We start from the raw sequence: 15376 nt of genomic DNA, 5'->3' as shown, positions 1-15376 counted from the left end.
AATACTTATTAAACTTATTTTAGCATGATTTAGTACTTTTAAATTATGATCATTTTCATTATGACTTGTTAATTTGCAATATTTGTCTTACGCGATTTCATTATTATTATTTTTTTGTTGGATATTTTAGTGTCATTACTCATATCATATTTTGTGTTATTTTCTTAAGAAACACCTTAGATAGTTGTATTTTGGTAGGACTAAAGAAATATTTGAAGTACAAGTAAACTATAAGTTTGTATGAATACTTTACCGGAAAAACCCGAAAAAACCCAAAAATCTGAAAAACCCGAAAAAATCCGAAAAAACCCGAGGTTGAAAAACCCAAATTTTATTGGTTTGGTTTGATTTATAAATTTAAAAATCCGACACGAGTGGTTTGGTTTGATATTTGAAAAACCCAAACCAATCCAATCATGTACACCCCTAGTATTATCTGCTATAATATAGCCCATGACAACTTATATATTTAAGGTTTCTTAAATTTAATCACAACTTTCACTTATAGCTTGTTTGATCAAACTTTTGACATCAATTTATTTTAAGTGTTCTTCTAAAAAATGATGGTTCAAAGAGTACACTTTTGATGAAATACAAATTATGTTTGTTCAATATAATTTTTAAAACACTTGTGAGTGACAATTAGTGTTTGATCAAGCTTGTTACAAGTATTCCTAAATGTATATTTCTCAAAAGCTTTTTAGAAAAGTTCCTTTGAAAAAAAAACTACTCTTTTTTGGCTTCCCCAAAAAAGAACTACTACTCCCCTCGTAACACTTACATTCTCCTAAAAGCTAGGTCAAACATTTCAAAAATTTTAAATAAGCGCTTTCTGAAAATAAAATAATAAGCATTTTTGGCCTCCCAAAACCTTGGCCAAACATGTTATTACATTGTTTACCGAAGCACATCAATCTTTTTCCCATACAGTATGTTGGCCTCCCAAAGCCTCTTTACCTTTTATATTTCGGAACTCTTAGTAAAAATCCTGACTCCGCTGCATGTTGACCAAAACAAAGATACGTAAAACTTACATGAGTGCTGGTGATTGAGTGAACTTAGCAGGACGAGGGTTTGGGAGCATTTCAGTTTCCTTACTAGTTGACATGACCACCACAGAAACAAGCGCCGAAGCAAACACTAACAACCTTAACACCACATCGGCCACCGCAAAGTAGTCGGTGGGCCGAGTTGTACTCGGTGGCGGAGCCGCCTTTTCTGGCTCCGCCACTGGAGCTTCTACTGGGGGAACAACCTTTTCAGGTTCACTAGCCATAGGTACACAACACTAGAGGTACAAAAAATAAAAAAATATGTAATGAATGATAATTAAGTTAATTAGTGACTAATCAACACAATAGATAGTGATATTTATAGAGGTTTTTTTTAACTTAATCTAATTAAGGTAGTTGGAATTGCCCACACGCCAAGTTTTATTGATTAATTGGATAATAAAACACAATTATATTGATGTTAGTTCGACTACGTTAGTGTTCAAACGATGTGGAAATTATTCGTGACGCCAGGATTGATATAGAATCATAATCATACATTATATAATTAGGTTTCTTGTTGATGTTTATGTCCAATTTTGTACGTGAAGGACTCGAATCTTAATTTACATAAAGTTGAAAATGATTTAATGATTATCTTGAACTTTAACACTTTCTTATAGTCTAATTAATCATTAAAATCTTTTGTAATTAGATGAATCACCCATTTTACCTAACTTCCCTTTTTCCTCAGCATCAATAATGATATTTTATTTTTTCACCATCAAAGTGGGACAAGGCACAATTATCCTCTCTATTATGACCGAAATCTCAGAGACACACCTTAACTTCTTATTACCCCCTATACTCATTTAAAAAAAAATTGTACACCTTTTGGCTTATGTGGCACATTCTGTGACTCCACGCAATTAAGGCGTGTGGAAGATATTTGGATGTCACGTAAGTCAAAAAGGTGTACAAAATTACAAAAAAAAATGGGTTCAGGGGTAATAGGACCTTAGTTTAGTTAAGGTGTGTCTCTGAAATTTCGATCATAGTCTAGGGTACCTTTTCCCCATCTATGTTGTGACATTACTTGAGTAAATTAAGGTTGATGGGACTTGTTCATGAGAAATTTAGGTATATATTTTTACTTGAGGTAACTACTAACTATGGTAATACCAAAAGAGAATTGACAGAGGATAATGATAAAGGGGCCTAGTTTGTTCAACTAATTAACTAAACGTTATTTTCCACATTTCCTAGCAAATGATTGGACTTGTTTGATTTTATCTCCTTTTAATTTTGGGTCCGTGTCATTTACGTTATTGATTTTATTAAGATTGAAATATTTGAATTTAAATACATAAATGAAATAAAAGATATTAATGGAGTGACATTTAAGTATTTTAATTTAAGTATAATTTGAATATTTAGATGTTGAATCAAGCTTTGAAATACAAAATAATTAAAATTGTTTTTTAATCTCAATATCTGAATAAATAAATTTGTTCTATTTTAAAATTAATAAATATAGAATCAAATAAAATACTATGTTAATAGAATATTTTTTAAAAATTAGACGGCGGTTGGTGATGGTGAAGGTGCTGGCTAATAGTAGTGGCTATGAGTGTTGATTGGAGGTAATGTTGGTAGTTAGAAATTTCACATACTGGTGTTCAGACTTTGAATAGCAAATAATAATATTTTTTTCAATAATTAGGTGCACCAAAATAATTGAAATCAAACTACGCATATTTAACTAATTTTTTTTATTAAAAAAATAATTAAATGACTTTGTTATGAAATTAAAACATGAATTTTACGTTTGAATTTATGTTTTTGGTCCATTTAGTTTCTAGAGTTGATTAGACCCAAATAGGCCCAATTTAAAAGCAAAATTTAGAAGTCTAAAAATAAGGGAAAATCACACAAATTAGACTCATTAGACAAAGTATTTATCTAAGTTGGACTCAATTCAATATGTTTACTTTGATTGGATTAACGGCCCAATTATTTACACGACTGCGCCCCTTGTTTTATTCACTGAACAACTGTTGATATCATCAAAGTATATATACCATCGTAAATATGTTTATAATTGTGGATAGTAGCTAGTGGATGATGATGGCTAATATGAGTGATTAACATTAATGGTTGATGACGACTGATAATTCTTGTGGATGATAGTAATAATTAATAGAGTAAAGGATCAAAATCATCCTTTATATTTGAGTTAAGAATCAAAGTAATCCTTATCTTTTAACATGAAGCACTAATAGTCCTTCATGTTTTGGTACATTTTTAGTATTCTTTCAAACGTCCGTTTGATTTTTTAATGGGGATTTTTTGCACGTGAGAAAATTTCCCCCAAAACTCAGCTTTTTTGTCCCTCTGAATTCCTCATCACGATTCTATTTTCTCTTTCCTTTCTTCTTCAATCAAATCCTATAGTTAAAACTTTATTCAAATTCCATTAAAAGCTTAGTCGATTCTTGGAAGCAATTATGTTGTTGAGGCACAACAATGACAGAGAATCAACTCCTACTTAGGGTGATTAATTATTTTTTTTATCATTGTTATTGCTTTTGCGAATTCATGTATTATATACATGTGAAACAAAAATTTGGTAAAAAGATTAATACAAAAATAAATCAACTTAATTATATCGTATATATCTTAGATAAGAAGAGTGACAGAAGAAAAGTACAGGAAAAACGAGAGTGACAACCTAGAATGAAAAGACTTGTTAGCGTCGGCAAGATTTGAAAAAGAAATCCTACGATGAGTACAATTATGAAAGAACATACAACTAGAGTTGATCACGGAGTATGTAGAATGAGCTTTTGTAGAACAGTACTCTCCTTTGCTCACTTGTTTTTATAAATACTAAAAAACTATATATATCTTTATAGTGATTCTCAGAAGGAATTTCCTTCAAGTTGCTTAAAATTTTCTTCAAATTTTGATTTTTGTTTGTATAATAGGAAAATCAAAGTTATGGAATTAGGGATGGATACTATGGAGAAGAAGGGGGAAATCTGGTTTACAACAAGTGAAAATGGAGTTATCGAAGAAGACGGTAAAATCTGATTTGCAATGGTGAAAATAAAATTATCATGTTTATGCTTTCTCGCGTGCAAAGGAAGACTCCGTTAAAAAATAGACAGATGTTTAGAAAAAATACAAAAAGTGTACCAATTCTTGAAACATGGAGGACTATTAGTGTTTTGTGTTAAAAGACAAAGACTACTTTGATTCTTAACTCAAACATAAATGATGATTTTGATCCTTTTCTCTAATCTCTTTTGCCAACTTCCTTTCATACTTAATCAAAAGAGACTAATCAAAATGACAATCACCGTAACAAATGAGAACTTCACTTCATCCTTACTGAAAGTTTGAAGTTGATATAACTTGATTAAATGTCACAAAGAAGAGAGTTATTGCCTAAACAAACTTGGCAACACACAATTGATACCTAATAATACACCAAAATATAGTTTGATATCAAGAATCACCATAATAAATGAAAACTTCACTTCATCCTTGCTGAAAGTTCAAAGTTCATACAACTTGATTAAATGTCACAGAGAAGAGAGTTGTTGCCTAAACAAACTTGGCAACACACAATTGATACCCAATAATACACTAAAATATAGTTTGGTGTTAAGAAAAGTGTAAATAACACAACAATAACAACACTGAAGTCAACTATTTCCCTGCAACATTGGTCTTATTTGTAGTTGAATTGATTTGGCTTTGATTAATAGTAACAACTGCAGATTTTGTTTGAATTCTTTTTTCACCCCTCATATGTTGAAGTCTATTACTGATAATGGCTAATTTTCCTTTCCATTTCACTCCAAAACGTGGTTGATAGTCAATATCTCCAGTAACTTCATCAGACCTCTTTGGAACTCTTGTACCAATGTCAACAACCCTTCTACTTGGCATTCCAGGCTATACAAATAAACCACAAAGGTTAGTAAAAGTATATGAAATCTCTAATCTAATTAATAATTTGGGCTTGTACTTACATTAAGAGTTGTAAAACCATTATCACCAACCAATACTCCAAAATCATACCATTCTTGGCCTTTTAAAAGTCTTGAAGCCTGTCCACCACTAGTGCCTTTATTCTCATAATTTTCTTGAGGCATACCTATTCATTTGCCTCTTCCTCTATTTGTGCCTTCATTTACTTGGTTTTGTTAAGGCATCTTCTTGTCTACCTTGCCTCCCCTTCCTCTGCCCATTCATCTGCGTCTTCCTCTGCCTTTTCCTCTATTCAAGCCTTCATTCACTTGGTTTTATTGAGGAAATTCTATTCTATTGCTCGTGTTTTGACTCTTCTGGCTTCCTTGAGGCTCCCCCATTCCCTTCCTTTGGCCCGTCATCTATCATTTTCATTATTTGTTTTGGTCTGGTTATGATAATACAACATATTAGCATATATTCAACTAAATATTAATGACAATTGCTACATTTACCTATGACTGAGTAGAAGTTGTTGCAGTTTGACTTGGAATAGTTGGAGGAATAGGACATCCTCTTTTATTATGGCTCTTTGCATGCCAATTGCTACAAGTGATAACAGCTCTACATTTGCTAAGCTTTTCAGTTTTCTTTGTTTCATTTGTCTCTTTCCTTCTAGCTTTACTTGACCTTCCAGGCAACTGTTTAATTGTTGGTAGTTGAACTATTAAATTACCAGATGGTGGCAACATATTCATATTGCTCATTGGCTGAATAAGATATTCATATGTTCTCAGGGAAAGTTATAGTTGTTGGCCACATAATGAATTGGTTCATATTTCTTGTAATGTAGGGCAACAACATCATGAGGACATGCTATGTCCTTAAGCTGCCAAGCTCTGCAATTACAAGTGCGCCTAACAATGTCTACACAATGTGTAAAGCCCTTGTCTACAACTTCAAACCATATTTCTCCATTTCATGATAAGTTACACTGCATTGACTTATTTATGTTTTCTTGTAAAATCTTCGAAGCCATGGGAGAAATATCAGTGATCCATATTTTTGAGAACTTTCTTAATTGACGAATTCTTTTTATTATTTTTATCTTAATATCTTTTAGTATTATAATGTTTGTCTTGTATCTTGAAGACAGTATACATGCATTGAAGCTCCCCGCCATATTGTTATCAATAGAGTCACATCTGCTATTTTATTTGAAGTACCTTTTGCACCATCTTTCTAAATTGTAGTATAAAAGACCATCCAAGCACTCTCTTCTCAATTTCTTCAAAGTCTTTATGTATTCCCTCAATTCAGCTTCAAATGTAGATTTTACAATCTTCCAGAAAACATTTCTTCTCTCTATTCCCTTCTAATTTTTGCACCAATTTATAAGGACATGTCTGGCATACATTTTGTGTTCAGTAAGTGCTAATAAATCTGACACTGCAATTTTCAATCCCTATTAAAGAAAAAAAATTAAACATATAAAAGAGTTAATATGAATAAAAAAATATAAAGATGATGAATGTAAATCAATAATCCAAGACATACCTTTTGCATATCAGTAATTAGGTAAGTTCATGTCCTTCTTCAAGATCAAGATCATTCTTCACTAGACTTAAAAATCATCTCCAAGTAAATTTATTCTCAACCTCAACTACTGCCCAAGTAATGGACAACATCTGATTATTTTCATTTTGCGAACTGCCATCAATAACTGACCTTTGCACACTCCTTTGAGAAAACATCTATCTAGGTCAATGCACCGACTAGTACCTCCAAAGAATGCTTTTTTTAAAGCATGAAAACACACATAAAATCCTTCAAAAATTTTATGCCCAGTTTCAATAGTTTCTCCAACTTTAACAATACAAATGCTACCTAAATTTGCTCTTAAAATCTCATTTCTGTAACAAAAAATCCTACCACACTCAACAATACGAGCACCCATAATCTCTTGTAACACTTCTTCTCATTGTTGTCTTTCCAGCACAGAAATAACCAATCCTTTTCTAATAAGCTCTTGCAACTTGATAATTCTTATGTTTAGCTGCTCAGTTATTCTATCCTTATATATATTGGCTAGAAACTTTGAATTGCACGAATAGTTAAAAGTTGAATTCACACAAATATGAATAGGTTTGTAGTTTTTAACCACAAAATCTATAGTTTGGCTATCCAAACATGCAACCAATAACCAAGGACAGTCCTCTCTGCAGTATCTAACTCTAACTCTTCCAGGCTCATTCACATATTTCTCAATTTTGATTTTTTTTTTGAACTACATATTTGGTTACAACTTTCCTAAATTCTCTTGCACTTCTAAACACCAAACATGTTTCACAAACAATCTTCCCTTAATTTTCTTCACTTAGATCATCAAAATCAAGAGTTGAAGACTGACTATAAAGATTGGAAGGTTCAAATGTAGACTGATAAAAAGTGTTGAAAGGTTCAGTTAGAGGATTAGTAGGCATAAATGAAGTGTTGGAAGGTTCACCAAAAAGATTAGAAAACTGAAATAAAGGGTTGAAATGTTCAGAAGAGGGACTAGAAGGTTCAGTAGGATGAAACATGTGAGCCCTCACTTCTTCTTTCTGACTTCTGACACCACTATTCAATAAATTTCAACCGGCGATGCTACTAATTTGTTTCACCTCATGAAGTTTCTTAGGGTTTTGATCGGTCGGAGAGAGAGATGAGGGTAGATGAAATTTGTTGATTATGGGTTAAAAAATGAATGAGTTAGAATAAAATTCGATCTTTGTTAAATGGATTGGAGGTGGCACACACATGCTTGGATTGAGAACACTGATGGTTAAAAAAATGATGTATTTATTATGCTTTTGGATGATTTCGTGAGGTAATAGGACCCCACAAACTTAAGGTGTCTACTTAAAAAAAAAAAAATATTAGTTCCATTGGGTATTAGGAGTTAGGACCCCACAACAACATTAATTAGACTTAATGCAAAAACTCTAAACAACGTAATCAATTCAAGCACTTATGTTGCTGATTCACCAACCAAAATATATTAATGTGGGGCTTCCCACATTTATTTTTGGTACAATATGGGACTTCATCCATGCATGGACACAATACTAACAGGGTAAGGCGACTAGTTTCTTTATTTTTTATATTTTTTATAGAGTACTCCCTGCATTCACTTTTACTCGTCATTTATTCCTAAAATAGATTTTCATTTTTATTTGTCACTTTTGACATATCAAGAAAAAATAAAAATAATTCATGTTTTACCTTAGCATTAAATACTTGTTCTCTAAATCATATAGACCTAATACTAAACATCATATAATAGGGCTAGCTTGGTAAAATACTTATATCAATAATTATTTTCTTAATGGATGTCCCAAGTCAAATAGCGACAAGTAAAAATGAACGAAGAAAGTATTATGAGGATTTTAGTGGACATATTTTATCAATCGATTATCCCTAAAATAACACATTAACATCTATTAATCAAAAAATTTGTCAATCTTTATAACTCGATTCTTTTTTTTTCACATTGCTTCTCCTTCTCAACAACAATTAAAATGGATGATGAGCCTACCAAAAAAATGGATGATGAAACTATATCATCAGAGTATTCTAACTATTAAGTGAAGTGCATGATAAGGATATATATACTTAGTGTAAGCTCTCTAGATGTACATTTATTATAAATTATACACTAAATATGCATAAAGTATATATTTTTTTAAGAAAATTTTAAAAATATACAATTATCTAGCTTACATTGGAGAAATATAGCTCAAAATTTACATTACAAATGCCCAAAAACAATTCAATATACAACAACGTACATATGGTATATAACAATATATAAAACTTTCATATTATTATTTTTTATGAAAATATTCAAAACTTGATATACAATATTATAATTAAATATTCAGTAATATACAAAATTATAAGAGGTATTTATACACTCATGTATAATAATATACATTATTATACAAAAAATTGACTTCGTCGTCCTCCTTGAATCCAAGCATGAGATTCATTCAAAAACCACCTCAAAAACTAGACCAAATCACTCAAAATTTTAGATTTAGGCTCCTCAATATGTAACTAATATTTTGTAACAATACCCAAAAACCATATTATTTTCTAACAATCAATTTTCAAACTTGAGTTCTAAACTTAAATGCTGATTGTGAACTGATTTTTTATCCTTTTTCGAAATGATTTTCACCAATGAGTTCCAAATGTCCTGGGTAATGATTTCAAGTAAAGATATTCGGATTCAAACCTCATTTTCGAAATTTGATTTTAGAGTTGAATGACCCCTTTTTCAAGAGTATGATATGAGTATTGTTATTTTCTGAATCTTATTGTGATTACTTGATTAAATTAGATTATGTTGTTTTGGAAGTTGTTCGGAAGGGAAAGACTCAAGTCTTGGATTGGTTATTTGATTGAATTGAGGCAAGTGATCTCCTAATTAACCTTGTAAATCTAGTAGGATCGTGGATTTCCCTTCATTGTGTGTGTTTGAAAAATAACAGAAATGAAGTGATGGGTTCATTGTTTCACTTGATTAACCTTAACGAATAAAAAAGGAATTAATGAAAAGGCAACGTGTCGATCATAATGTTTGTGTTTTGCCTTGTTGAGAGCCCTATTTGATTAATTGATGAAATGCTTTGATACTATTAATATGGACTTGAATCACTTGAATTGTCGTCTCTTCTTTATGGTGTGAAATTGCTTATGTGTGTTGATTGTTGTACACCGTGATGAACATGTGATATAAAGTCGATGGAAAATGGTTCCGATTAGTGATATTGTGCCGAAGGAAAATTGTTCCGGCTAGCGATATCGTGTTGAAGGAAAATGATTCTGACAAGTGACGTGATATAAATTCGATGGGAAATGGTTCCGACTAGTGATGTGATCATATAAAGCTGATGGAAAATGGTTCTGGCTAGTGATATTAAGCCAAAGGAAAATGGTTTCGGCTAGTGATGTGATATAAAGCCGATTGAAATGGTTTCGGATAGTGATATTATGCCGAAGGAAAATGGTTCCGGCAAGAGTTGACTATTAAGATTTAATGTACTTGTCACTTATGATTGATCTACTTGTCACTTGTGATTGATCTACTTGTTACTTGTGATTCACGTACTTGATGCGTGTTGGTTATTAAACTGTGATTTTTGAACGGTGTATTGTAGCACTGTTAGATTCGGTTGATTTCTATGTAGGTTGTAGTTGAGGAGGTTCAGTTAGGATGCAAGGAATATTCGTTTTCTAGCTAGTTTTGCTTTGTTTATCAGGTTGCTTGTTGAGTACCATGTTGTTTGGTACTCACTCTTTACTTCTACACTCGTGTAGATTCTGAGCTCGGTATCATGTGATTACTCTTCTTCTTCTCCCATTTCTGAGGCTTGTTGAAGGACTTGAGAGGTATCTTTTTGTTACCCCGACGGACCTCTTTTTCCTTTATGTTATGCTTTGTTCTACTTGGAAAATAATGTCATTGAGACTTGTACTTATTTTTCATTTTCGCACTTTATGTATTAGTGACTTGTACAGGTGACAATCAGATTCTTGGGCTATAATAGAATGAATAGTTTTCCGTTTTTATTTTGTTCTTGTTTCTTTTCCACTTTTTCTTTCGTTTCATTGTGTTGATCCAAACTTGTATTGGTGGAATAGACAAGTGACATCACATCCATTTTTGGATCGTGACGACAATGAATTCTACTTTAATTTGAAAATTAGAATACTGACAAAATTACGCTAATGAAAAAAATAAATATGGCATAAAAGTAGATAATAAAAATTACACGGAATAACACGAAGTAAAGGTTGAGAATGAGAAGAAAATAAAATATAAATAATATTAAATAAAAAAATAATCTTTTAGCAATTTTTAGAATAATAAAAATATATTAAAAAATTTTAAAAAATAAATTAAAACGAAATAATAAAAATAGAAATAAAAAGAAAAAATTAAAAAGTAATCAACTTGTAATTACATTACACCATTTAATTACCAACAATTCACTGCCCTCCTTGAGAATTGGAGAGTGTAATTACCTCTTGTCAGTTATGCACAATTACCTGCTGACCTAGTTATAATTACATGGTCAATCAAATATGTCAGATAGTGTAATTACACCAAATTACATAAAATCCTATTATCAGAGTAATTTTTCAAACATGCCCTAAATAAGGATACAGTGATAAACTTACCTAATTTCTTAAAAGACGGTAAAACTAAAATGATGACAACTAGATAAGAACGGAGAGAGTACATAAATTATGTAAGTGATGATATCATGATATATATTTTTAATAAGGATAAGAGTTTGAAAAATATCCCAACTTTGGTCGGATTTGCTGTTGCGATACTAAACTTTCATAAGGACCTATTACCTCCCTAGACTATTTAATACCGTATTTTTTACCCCCTGAACTATTTAATAGTGTATTTTAAAGGTATGTATGTGCCCACGCGGACACATTACTATTTATAATTTTGCATTATTTTTTATGTCCACGTGGGCAAATATATATGTTTAAAATACGGTATTAAATAGTCTAGGGAGGTAATAGGTCCTCATGAAAGTTTAGTATAGCAACAGCAAATTCGACCAAAGTTGAGGTATTTTTCAGACCCTTATCCCTTTTTAATATATAATGTATTATGATTCTTTTTCAATACATTACATCATGATATATTTTACTACCTCCATTCCTATTTATATGTCATTATTTTAGATTTCACGTCTCTTACGAATTAAGTAAGTTTTCCATTGTATTCTTATTTAGTATTATCTAGTTTTTAACAAATGAATAAAAAATAATTTATTTTGATTAATTAAAATGACCAATAAATATGAATTAATCATTTAGTTTTTCTATATTAGTCAAATTCATATTTTCAAGGCTAAAACTCCCAAGAATAAAATTAAAAAATAATGTCATTTATATATTAATTTTATGAAATTATAAATATTAAGAATGTCTATTTTTAATAATAAAGACATATAAATAAAAACGGAGAAAGTATTAATACTGGATCTAGATCAATTGATTTGGTCAACTGCGCCTCTATATTATGCACATTTATTTACACAAAGTTTGATGGTGCTGCTGGCAGTTATCCCTACATGCTAGATCTCCACGTTGATACATATTGCAAAATGGTGCACTATATTTTGGGATATGCACCTTTTGCTAAGCACTATTTTTTGAAAAAAATATACCATCTCCATTTTATATTAATTTGGTCATATTATTAAATAATTATTGATTTTATAAAATCAATTTCATTTTTCTGATTTAATTTTTAAAGTATTTAAAAATATATATATAAATGTTATAAAAATTTGAAAAAGGTCCTCCATTGTTAAGTTTGTAAAATCTAATATCAAACATCAATTATTAGGGATAGTATAATAAGATAGTTATGTCAATCATTATTTTGTTAATGAGAATGTTAAGTCCAAATATAATAAGTAAATATGAGAAAAGGGAGTGTTTTCTCCGTCTTATATTACTCGTCTTATATTAGAATTTATTCTTAATTTATAAGATAAATTATTATTTTTTATCCTTATGATTAATTGTTTTTGAAAGTATAAATGTTGCAAAGTTTCAAAAGATTTTCTTCATTGTTAATATGATATTGATGAATAAAGCACATATATAGAGTGTATTAAAATTTAAAAATAGTTTAAAGGATAAACTAGTAAAAATAACACTTCTTACTTATGTTCTCTTTAAAGATGTGTAACAATAAAATGAACAAGTAATATTTAACAGAGGGAGTACTCACTGTATCTAAAATTTATGCTTCAAGGTGTCAAATAGGGCAAACAGTGCTATAAGCAGAGAAAATTGAATGAGTTAAGAAATGAGTTGGTTATTGACCGGTCCAAAATTATTTATGTTGAAATGAATTGGACTCAAAATGGACTAAAAATGCTCAATTTTTTAAAGTTTGAATTATTTTATTTGTTCGTATTACCTAGTGAGTTGTTTATATTGCCATTCTTATCATTTATTTTTTCGGAGATATATGTATGTGACGCGTCTAAATATATATATCTCGGATAAATATTAAGCATATACGTATAATTATGTGTATCGACATATGAAATTTAATTAAAATGCATCAAATTAAGAGCGATATTCCCTGAATTCTTAAATTTTTTCCCCAAAAAAAAATATCAAATTCATTCTCATTTAATTTGTTCAAGCATCATAAATCTTTGCTTATAGATACTAGAATCTTCGTTAAGATATATATACACTATCACATGAACTTTTAATTAGATACATGTATACATTTTGCCAAATATCTATTTTGAGAGATATTCTGTCGATCACGACCTTGGAGTCAGTATGTGAGAAGGGAAGGATTAGGAGAAAGAGGTTGTTGATTTGGAGTGAAGAAGTAAATTATGGAGATAATTAGATGGGTATGGCTCTATTTTAGATTACTTTTGAGAGTGATGTATGTCAATGTATCTAATTCCAAATCTAATACATACTGTAATTAATAAATAATGAATTAATAGGTATTTATTTAAAATTATAGATTGAATTAATAAATATGATATGAATGTATGTATGTCTAGATTATTCCTTTTATATTTTCATGAGGTATCAAATATTGAAAGGCAAAAGTCAATTGTTAAATTTGGTACCAATTATCTCCAATCACTATTAGTTTTGATTTGAAATAATTTGACTTAATAAATATAGTTTTGTAAAAGAAATACTTGATAAATATAGTTGTACTAGGAATGAAAGGGAAACTCAACCTCTTAATTGATCACAAACAGTGGCAATCACAAGCCAAATTGCTCACATTAACTAACTTATTGTAAAGCAACCATAAAAGTTCTCCTAGTATTATTTATTACACAAAGAAGAACAAAGGTAACGAGAGACTAACACATAACATAATAAAGCAACGAACTTATTTCTTGATTCAAACTGCAAACTCATGACTTCCTTAATTAACTTGACTACGACTGAGCATGGCGAAATATCCTTGTCCAGAAGCAGTAAACTTGTCGCAATGCTTTCCACCTTGATCAAATGCATCGTTCGCGCAATCTGAACAAAGCCATCCATCATTGCAATCACTCTGCACGTAGCATCTTTTCAAGCAAGTTACAATATCACCAACCGGAATTAATTTTTGTTCAATGGCCACAATATCAACTGACATGTCGCGCGCACCCATTGCTTGCAGCTTTGGTGAACGAGACATAGTAACTGCCACATTATGTATCCAGTTTGCTTAACTTTTTCAGGAATTAATGTAATTACAAACTAAATAGGGATAGATTGTAATTTCATATTAAAACTATGTGATTCCAAAAATTTATACATTATGATATTGTATTAAAAAAAAATTAAAAAAAAATAAATAAATAAATATATATATATATATATATATATATATATATATTAGCATTTAGCACACACTAATAAAATTTTAAATTGTGTAATAAGATGAAAGGTAATTAGGTAATGAACCAGTAGTTGCAGCTAGGACAACAACAAAGTAAAATGCAAAGTTAAGACGTGCTCCAGCCATATTCATGTGTAATGCTACTTTAATTAATAAATATGTGAATGGTGAATTTCCTTCTCAACCAATGGTGTATTTATAGGAACATATTACTACATTTGGTTTATCTCTTCTTTTTTTCCCTTTTTTAAATAAACATATTTTGTGAAGCACTATTTGTTTAAAGAACAATCAATTGAATTGAACGAGATGGAGAAATGTTAAATTAGGTCTTAGGCCTAACTCACACCCCCAAAAGCTAGCTCAAAGGGAGGAGGATTGCCCAAGCCTTATAAGGAGTCCACCCATCTCATTAACCACCGATGTGGGACTTTTGTCATTCTTTAACAAGAAATACATAAATAAGAAAAATTATAAATTAAGAATGAGATAAAGACAAATTCATTATAGGAAAAATTACTCAAATACACGTCTTATGTTTCCATTATATCTAATATTCCCTTCTATTTCTAAAAACCTCTTATAAAATCCTTATTTCTTTCCTAATTCTAAATTATTTTATAATGTATCCGAGCTAGTTTTTAATGTATCCGAGCTACATATTATGCATTCGATTTATTTTATAATGTATCCGAGCAACATATTATGTATTCGGTTTATTTTATAATGTATCCGAGCTAGTTTTTAATCTATCCGAGCTACACATTATGTATCCAGTTTGCTTAACTTTTTCAGGAATTAATGTAATTACAAACTAAATAGGGATAGATTGTAATTTCATATTAAAACTATGTGATTCCAAAAATTTATACATTATGATATTGTATTAAAAAAAAATTAAAAAAAAATAAATAAATAAATATATATATATATATATATA

The 15376-nt window shown here is 30.2% G+C and overlaps 2 protein-coding genes across 2 annotated transcripts in view; both read right to left on the bottom strand.

Annotated features, from left to right (window-relative positions):
* The window catches only part of LOC102602009 (CASP-like protein 1), a 3680-nt gene extending 2343 nt beyond the window's left edge, over window positions 1-1337 (bottom strand). The window contains exon 1 of the mRNA XM_006342716.2: window positions 1035-1337. Within this exon, the coding sequence (XP_006342778.1) occupies window positions 1035-1276 (242 nt within the window). The 5' untranslated portion in view covers window positions 1277-1337. The remainder of the gene's footprint in view (window positions 1-1034) is intronic.
* Window positions 1338-13801: 12464 nt separating this feature from the next.
* Window positions 13802-14588, bottom strand: LOC107059781 (uncharacterized). Its single transcript, XM_015306704.1, has 2 exons — window positions 14502-14588; window positions 13802-14237 (listed from the first exon to the last, which is right to left on the bottom strand). Exons 1-2 carry the CDS (start codon window positions 14566-14568, stop codon window positions 13972-13974), a joined length of 333 nt encoding a protein of 110 aa, XP_015162190.1. The 5' UTR covers window positions 14569-14588; the 3' UTR covers window positions 13802-13971.
* Window positions 14589-15376: the final 788 nt, after the last annotated feature.

This window comes from Solanum tuberosum, unplaced genomic scaffold, assembly GCF_000226075.1.
Source record: "Solanum tuberosum cultivar DM 1-3 516 R44 unplaced genomic scaffold, SolTub_3.0 scf00035, whole genome shotgun sequence".
Classification (NCBI taxonomy): domain Eukaryota; kingdom Viridiplantae; phylum Streptophyta; class Magnoliopsida; order Solanales; family Solanaceae; genus Solanum; species Solanum tuberosum.
This window is presented reverse-complemented; position numbering and strand designations above follow the sequence as displayed.

Coding starts and splice junctions, on each gene's coding strand:
- LOC107059781 (XM_015306704.1), bottom strand. CDS start 14,568: ATGAATATGGCTGGAGCACGTCTTAACTTTGCATTTTACTTTGTTGTT. Junction 14,238..14,501: donor TGTCCTAGCTGCAACTACTG/GTTCATTACCTA, acceptor ATAATGTGGCAG/TTACTATGTCTCGTTCACCA.